This window comes from Triticum dicoccoides, chromosome 4A, assembly GCF_002162155.2.
Source record: "Triticum dicoccoides isolate Atlit2015 ecotype Zavitan chromosome 4A, WEW_v2.0, whole genome shotgun sequence".
In the NCBI taxonomy this organism is placed as follows: domain Eukaryota; kingdom Viridiplantae; phylum Streptophyta; class Magnoliopsida; order Poales; family Poaceae; genus Triticum; species Triticum dicoccoides.
The window spans coordinates 594,736,602-594,745,046 of NC_041386.1; the positions used below are offsets into that span (position 1 = coordinate 594,736,602).

Consider the following 8,445-nt stretch of genomic DNA (forward strand, 5'->3'; position numbering starts at 1 on the left):
GTTTAGAACTCAACACACATTCAAAGCTCCGCCTTCATCATGCGCGCGAGCGGTGACCCTGCCGGTCGACGAGGGGCCTCTAGCACCGTCCTCGCCTCGCCTCCGATGACCGCAACTCAGGTCGCAACTCTTACAAAAAAAAAACGGCTACACGTCCCGCACCACGAAATGCAGCTCCACAGGATTGCAGCTTCGCCACCATCCCCTGCTTGTAGCTCGACTCACCGTTGATACTGGCCGGCCGTTCACCATCGTCACCTTCCCATATTCTAGCACCCGATGCACCTTTCCAGCACCATGCAACAAAGGTTCCAGCTTTTGCACTCTTCAGTTGCAGTAAAAAAAAAGAAAAAACCTGAATTAACCGCGGGTTGCAGCAAAAAACAAAGAAAAACATTAAAAAAAAAACGAAGTTCCAGCAATCGTCGCGGCTGGTTGCAACATCCCGCCGTGTCGGTGACATTAATTCCAACACCCATGGTCGCCCGTTCCCAGCATCTTTGTGTGCTGGCTCCAGCACATACCATCACCAGTTCGAGCTTTTCTACGTGCTTGTTCCAGCACCACGCAGCGACACTTCCCGCGTATCCACACATCGGTTCCATCACCGCTCGAAGCGGGTTCCAACATCTCCTCACGCTGGCTCCAGCATTGCTAGAAGCCGGTTCCAGTAAACGGCACCATGATTGCAGCACTCCGGCGATCTGGTTCCAGCACCTTGTGTAGCCGGTTCCAGCAAAACGGAGACGTGGTCGCAACATCATTGTTCACTGGTTCCAGCCCGCCGTCACCTACCCCTCATGCACATCATCGTAGCGCACCCCCGGCTGCGGGTGGCCATGTAGAGGAGCGCACGCAGCTGGCAGCAGCCATGGCGACGAGCATGTCCCTGCTGTGCACTCCTCCCTGCACCGGCAACTCACGTGTCCCAACCGACAGGTGAGCCGGCATGGCAACGAGCACGCCCCGGCTTCCTTCTTATCTACCCGATCTCCATTCCATCCGGTGGGGAAGAAAGCAAAATGGAATGGGGATCGCGTAGATAAGAAAGAAGACCGGGTGACGGGCGATGCGTGGCCCCCACAGCCATGTATTTTGGTGGTGCTTGGGATGACCTGGCTAAACTCTCGCGGTTCGATCGCGACGGGATCCAACGATGCCTGCTCAGCCGGCCAATCGGCTGCAAACGTTTTTCATAAATATATGTAGACATTTTCATCTACACTGTATATAAGCACTTCTATCCATATAAGAATTGACCAATCAAAGAACGGATTACATCAATGAAGGAAAAAAAAAGAGGACGGACTACACATGTATTATATGCACCTATATTCATCCACACTGTGTATACAAAGCTCCACCATATGTGTTCCCGCTTGGTGTGACTGCCTAGGCATTGGCCTAGCCGGCTCTCCGCAGGGCGCAATCCAGGACCCGCCGGAAATGCGCCGCATCGCATGGTACCCGAAGCACGCCCGGCTGGCCGTACCCGTACCGTTGCGCCGTCATGTCAAGCAGCTCCGCGATGCAGGGAACAGCGAGGAGCCTCACGGGCACCACCACGCGCTGGCCGCAGCTGGTGACCATCGGGACGTGCCCCCTCGGGACCTTCTCGCCGTGACCCGGCGCTGATGGCTCGCTGCCACTCTTCTTCCTCGATGCCATGGAGATGACACGCCTCGAGCTGTTCGTTTGGTTTCTTTCTTTTTCTTGGTTGGTGCTGCGGTGAGACGACAAGGATGCTGAGATCCTCGTATTTATATGCAAGCACCGTAGGGTCCTCACGCGCGCGCGGTCAACGTACAAAACTATGTTGCTTGGCTCATATGGGCATATGGCCCAGTTGGAGACTAGACTTTGTACCACGGAGACTTTGAGAGTACCTGGATTCTTCAGGGTGAACCAGCCGGAGTTCCATTGCATTGGGCGTCTTCTTTTGACAGTTTGGGATCTATCTCTTGGGTCACCGAGTGTTAAAGAGAAGAAGCATGGATTGTCAAAAACTTGTACCGCGTGTGCCAGCTAACAAGACATTGCTATGAAATTCCATGGATTCCTCTATTTATTTATGAACTCTTGACAACTAGCTAGTATCCCACTTACAGAATTCTTCCTAAAACTATACTCCCTCCGTCCCATAATACAACAGTGTTTTTGACACGAACATTAGTGTAAAAAACCCTTTTATATTATGGGAGGGAGGGAGGGAGTAGCTTTTAGTTGCGACATTGTTATAACTTTTATCCCATTGTATTATTTCCCCAAATGAAAAGTTGGTTCCATTTTTTCGCATGGTAGCTGGCGTTGAAGAACTCGTATGTGTGGTTAGTTGCACCACGCTGCTCATGCACTAGACTGGATATCCTGAGCGAATATTGGCTAGAGTTTTATCCGTCAAATCAGCTAGGATTTCAGTCATACAGATTTAGAAAGTTTCAGGGTTTAATGTGGGCAATTTCATAGTTGTCCAGCGTTAAAGTTAGACCAAGCACCATGACTTGGAGTTTAGGATAGACTTCTTTTCTATATTTATAGGTATTGTTCTTTTACATCTCTTTGGCTTGGACTGGCGTAAACGCAACTTGACAAGTCTTCTTCGCATGTACACCCAGCTTTAGAACCTCAAATGCGGTGCATAAAGCTATCCATAAAGCAATATCTATCAGTATTCTGATATTTGAGGAAAAGATTGATAAGAGAATGACTGGTTGGATTGGGAATTTACTTTCCATTGGAGACATGGCCACTTTTAATTTGACCAATGTCTGTCTTAGCAGCATTCCATTATTTATGCTTTCCTTTTTGCAAACTCCTAAAGGTTCCCTGAAAATGATGAACTCCGGTAGAGCTAGGATGGTTTGGCAAGACAGTCAAAATAAAAAAGAAATATCACGTGATCAATTGGCCTTCTGTTGGTTTACCTAAAGAATGTGGTGGTCGTGGGGTTCAGATCTTCAGACTATGAATCAATGCTTGATTTTCAAGTGGCTTTGGAAACTACTCCCTCTGCCCCATAATGTAAGATGTCTTTTGACACTACAATAGTGTCAAAAAACGTCTTATATTATGAGACAGAGGGAGCAGAAAACATGAAAGGTGTGTGGCGGAACCTGTCAACAAAAATAAAACGCACATTCTCAGACCTTCTCAAGTATGGGTGCAGAATCTGGTGGATCCCACTTCTGGCAAGGTTTGATGAAAGTCAATAGTATCTTTAGAGATTTGCCAAGAGAGTACTTGGTGATGGAAAAAAAAACTCTGTTTTGGGAAGACATTTGGATAGATGATACTCCTCTTGCTGTCAGATTCCCCAGATTATATACGGTGTGCTTCTCAAAGAAAGTTACTGTCATCATGGTGAAATCTGAAGGTTGGGATTGTCTGCAATTCATAAGAACTTTGAGGGGTGAAACTTATTTGAAGAATTAAAAGCTTTGGTGGATGATGTTCTTCTATCTGATGATCCTGACAGGGTGACTTGGAGAATTGGTAGCCAGATACACTTTCAATATTGTCAAATACGCTCTTATATTATGAAACGGAGGGAGTACCAACTGTTTGAGATCTATATTTACAGCTTAAGGCCGGACCCTTGTATGGTTTAGTCAGGCCGCCTCAAGATGTGGCGCTCCACACATGTCTATAGACTATATACGTATATATCCACCTACATACATCCATCTACACTGTCGACGCTGCACATATATATACATGCAGCTCCACACATGATCTCTTCACGTGTCGGCTCTGTGCAGCGCGCCGTCGACGACCCGGCGGAATTGCCCGGCGTCGCATGGGATCCGCAGCACACCTGGCTGGCCGTAGCCGTACTGCTGCGCCGCCATGTCAAGCTGCTCCGCGATGCACGGGTCCCCAAGCAGCCTCACCGGCACCACCACTCGGGCACCGCAGCCGGTGACCATCGGGACGTGCCCTCTCGGGACCTTGTGCCGCTCGTCGAAGTGGCATGGCGACGCTGACGACTCGCCGCCGTTCTTCTTTCCCCGTGCCATGGCGATCAGTAAGAAATTAAGAAGAGATCAGATACTGCTTGATCGCCTCGGGCTTGAGGACTTGGGTTTGTTCGGTGGCGCTACGGGGAGATGAAGATGCCTAGCTACTCCAGTAGTACGTTTATATATGGGGATTGGGGAGCAAGACGGGGGCCATGCATGCATGCATCCAGTAGTGGAAGGAAGGAGTGCCTATGTTCGTAGAATCGAGGTTAACGTCGTGGCCATGGATCCTTTGGGGTGGATCATGGATGGGAGTTTAGCACTTGCATGGCGTCGGCTCCTTTTGACCCGTAGAGGGATCGGTGGTATCTTTGTCGTCTCCAGTCTTGGGCCACTGATTCTTACTGCAAGGGGTGCGGGCTAGGTTCATTGCATGGTTGAACAAGTCACGCCTCACAGTTTACCCGAAAAAAGAGTTTGCTGCCTATTTGCCTAATTTGTAAATTTTTTCTGGTAAAATCTAGGAATTTGTTCCCACGGTGTATTTTGCAAATTTTGTGTGAAAAAAAAATGCATATAAGAGGAGTTCGGAATTAACAGTTGCTAAATCTTAAGCAAAAAAAAAATAGAAATGGAGAGGGGGGCATGTGGATGATTTCCCCACCTGAATATTCCACGCAAAGTGGCAAAATGCCACGAGAGTGGTCAGTTTATAAGAAAAACCAGATGACAATAATAAATAAACCTCATTTATGAGGGAAATCAAGCCGAAAACCATACAAGTGATAGCCCGAGGGCTAAACTTCTTGCCGAAGCAAGAAACACCCAAAATACAATGACCAAGTAGTACATAATGACAATCTATAACAAAGAAGTGGTTTATGTTGGGGACAAAACTACATCATTCCTTCATAGCTGTAACGCCCAATATAGGACCATCACTCACAACAAGATTCGATATCTAAGCCTTGTGTGTGTATACCTTGCACAACCAACCAAGACTATATGAAGTGAACTAACTTGCATTCAAAGAAAAGATGTTCAATTGTTCCACGTCAGTTGTATCTAAATCGACTGAATTTGCAAAAAAAGGGAGAGGAAAAAATTAAAAAGAAGGCAAAAGAATTGTCTCGTCGGTTAATTAAGAAGAAGGGAATTGCCCAATTAATAAAAAACCGGGAGAACACCAATACAAATAAACCACATGCGGACTACTCATAAAGCCCGAAACCCCATGACTGCATGGTCAACCCTACAAGCATTCCAAACACGCAACAATTACAAGCCATTAAACTACTACATTGCAAAGGCACTCCTAATGAGAACACCACGAATGAATACATCGAACACCACCAAATGCACGATGATAAGCTAAACCATGAGGACAACCCAAGAGACCAAGGAACATATCCATTAAGCAGTCACATACGCCTTTCCTCATCATCTACAGAACCAATCTGGACATCAGGCGCCACAGACACAACTGACATGGACACAAATTGCGGACGCCTTCCGAATGGTGCCACCCTTCTTGCTTTTGTCCCGCTTTGGTTTTTATCCGCTTGGTTTCACCTTCACGAGGCAATCACCTGTCTTGTCAGGCATAAGCTGATCAGCCGCCCATTTGTCACGGAATTCGTAGAACTCACTGAAGTCACATACGACATAACCAACTTGTCGTAGAATTCATCATCTTCGCCTGCTTACCGCGTGTGCTGCCTAGCATCCAGGGCGAGTCCATCGGCGATCTCGTGGATCCAGTCCCGCAGGCCATGCCCGAGCTTCGGGAGCTACATCCGAGCCTTGCTTCGCCTTTGTCTGTGGAGCATTTAGAGGTGGAGGTGGACTCATTGACGAACTTGTGTGAAGGACGTGTTTCACCTATGTTATGTGAGCAACTAGAGGTGCATGAGCTCGCCGTGGCGGTGGTTCCCGTGGTCGATGATGTTGTGTCGATGATTCCTCTAGTTGAGGATGTCCATGCGGCTGGTGTGTTGGTGCCTGCTCCTAGGAGCCTCATGGTTGAGAGCTGCTTGTATCCATTAGATAGAAGAGTAAAATGTCACCGATACAACGCTAAAGATGAAACCACACGAAAACAAAATCACAAACTAAGCAACGATGAACAACAAGTCAACAAGCAACTAGCGCCATTCAGAAACGAATACTACTACCTAAACAAGCTGAGTTTTTACCACATGGCACAGTTTCAAAAATCAGGGAGCAGTATAAAACTAGTATAAATTTGGATGGATGGATCGTGGCGCCGCGTAGCATCAAAACTGGAATGTACTACTGGTATCAGATCAGCTTGCCCACCCACCGCACGGATATGGAAAGACAGCGCGCGCGCGAGCAGTAGTATGGTTTTGCACATGTGGCGTGAGCAATTCAAATTTGGCACAAATTTGTAACATCCCTCGTATATTCATGTCTAAAAGAGTTGATCAATCAAAGAACAGACTGTATATCCAATTATATTTCCTCTACACTGTCGACCCTGCTCCCTGCTACGAGAACGCCGGGCGCCTAGTCGGCTCTGTGCAGCGCGCTGTCGACGACTCGGCGGACAAGTGTCCGGCGTCGCATGGGATCCGCAGCACGCCCGGCTGGCCGTACCCGTACTGCTGCGCCGCCATGTCAAGCAGCTCCGCGATGCATGGATCCCCGAGCAGGTTCGGTGCATGGTTGAACAAGTCACTCCTCCGGGTTTTTTTTAACACGGTACAAACTCATATGATTGTATACATGCACATACACTTAATCCTATAAACACCCCTAGAAAGACTGAATCCTATAAACACATGCATGCACACCTATATATGAGCACCTTCGAGATACTGAACCGGTACAACATCTTGATTTCACCAAAAGAAGCCTAACCACTTGAGTTGCACCCAGTTCTTCGCCTCACAATTTGTTGGATGTTTGCTCTGTTCATAGCTCTTTCTTAAGCGAAACTGTAGGAATTTGTTCCTAGTATATATTCTTTTTGCAAATTCTCTGTAAAAAAATGCATATAAGAGGTGTTCCGAATTAACAAGCAGCTATTGTAATAAACCATAAAAAAGGGTTTCATTTTTGAGAAATCACTATGGAGGATAGATTTTCAAACCATGATATTTTGGACAATAAAACAAAGCCTATGCCCAAAACCCTGATTCGAGTAATCATTTATTTAGTACCGCTCAAGGAGCGGGAACTGCCATTCTAACTCTTCTTGGGGGATTGCATCCAGTGTGAGCCCTCTCAATGTTTTGCTTCTTAGCTGCCCGTTTTGACAATCTGGACGTTTCTGATCGTCGGATCTGATGTCTACAGCCATCTCCCCAGCATCTGTTAAGTACTGGCTTAGCTGTCCTAATGGGCTGCTGCTCTAGAGGCCAAAGCAAGAAAACACCCAAAATGCAAAGAACACGAGGTACATAATGATAGCCTGTAATGGAGAAGAAGTCATTCTTGTTGGGGCAAAAACTACATCAACACCCTACAGAGGACCTCCATTCACACCAAGATTTAAATGCTAAGCCTCGTTTCTATAGCCCGCACAACCAATTATCATACATGCACAGAAGATTCCAATGTTTGTAGAGTTAGATCTTACCTGAAAGATAACTATATGGAGTGAGTGAACCTGCATTCAAAAAAAAAGTTGTTTATTTGTTTTATATTTATGGCAAAACCAACACTTTTCATTCATGTGCCTGTTATGCTTCACGAGATTATTCCTCATTATGGTCACCCCTTTGCGAGGGTATCACAAGAAAAAAATTAAATCTAGAGATAATTTCATCTTCCAAAATTTATTATAGCAACATCACAATCACGATGAACAAGAGCCTGGCACATCAAGTTTACCGAGAATTTCACTCTATTCTAAATTCAAACATTGTGACAACTAAATGGAATCTAATCATTCTAGTACAGCGTTCCACGCTACCGGTCAATGATCTACTATCCACTCAGAAATCACATTTGGCAGCAATGAGATACATAATTCTGCAACCGTGATGTGTTTATATCACATAATATGAAGAGAAAAAAATTGACATCGGGCACGCTGGGAGGCATTCTCCAACTAAGTCGCTCTTCGTTTTAACATTGAGCCATCTTCGGTAGGAAAGGTTTGAAAACGAAAGAAAATTTGCTTCACCATCACCGACCTGGTCTAAAAGTGTGAATTCATGTGTTTCCATTGAACATGAGTGATGTCATTGGATCCCACATATTTAATATGTCATTGATTTTGTATGCTTGTTTCTTAGTAGGAAGTTTGACAACTATTTAATTAAGGACACAATGTTTTTGGTTATTTAGATTTTGGATCTCTAAGCTATCTTGCTCTTTTGGATGACAAATGACACAACTAGACATTATTAGTTTTCACCATCACTTTGCCATTGAAAAAAACATTTTCTTAGAGGTGTCATGGTGGCAAAAAGCAGAAAGATAGACACTTGTAACTGGGGCCGAATATTTGTCAGTG

General features: G+C 45.8%; 1 protein-coding gene across 1 annotated transcript; it reads right to left on the minus strand.

Annotated features, from left to right (window-relative positions):
* Positions 1–3,737: 3,737 nt before the first annotated feature.
* LOC119283733 (auxin-responsive protein SAUR71-like) lies at positions 3,738–4,016 on the minus strand. Its single transcript, XM_037563153.1, has one exon. It carries the CDS (start codon positions 4,014–4,016, stop codon positions 3,738–3,740), a length of 279 nt encoding a protein of 92 aa, XP_037419050.1.
* Positions 4,017–8,445: the final 4,429 nt, after the last annotated feature.

Bases quoted from the DNA above. Each gene is read 5' to 3' on its own strand.
- LOC119283733 (XM_037563153.1), bottom strand. From the start codon at position 4,016: ATGGCACGGGGAAAGAAGAACGGCGGCGAGTCGTCAGCGTCGCCATGC.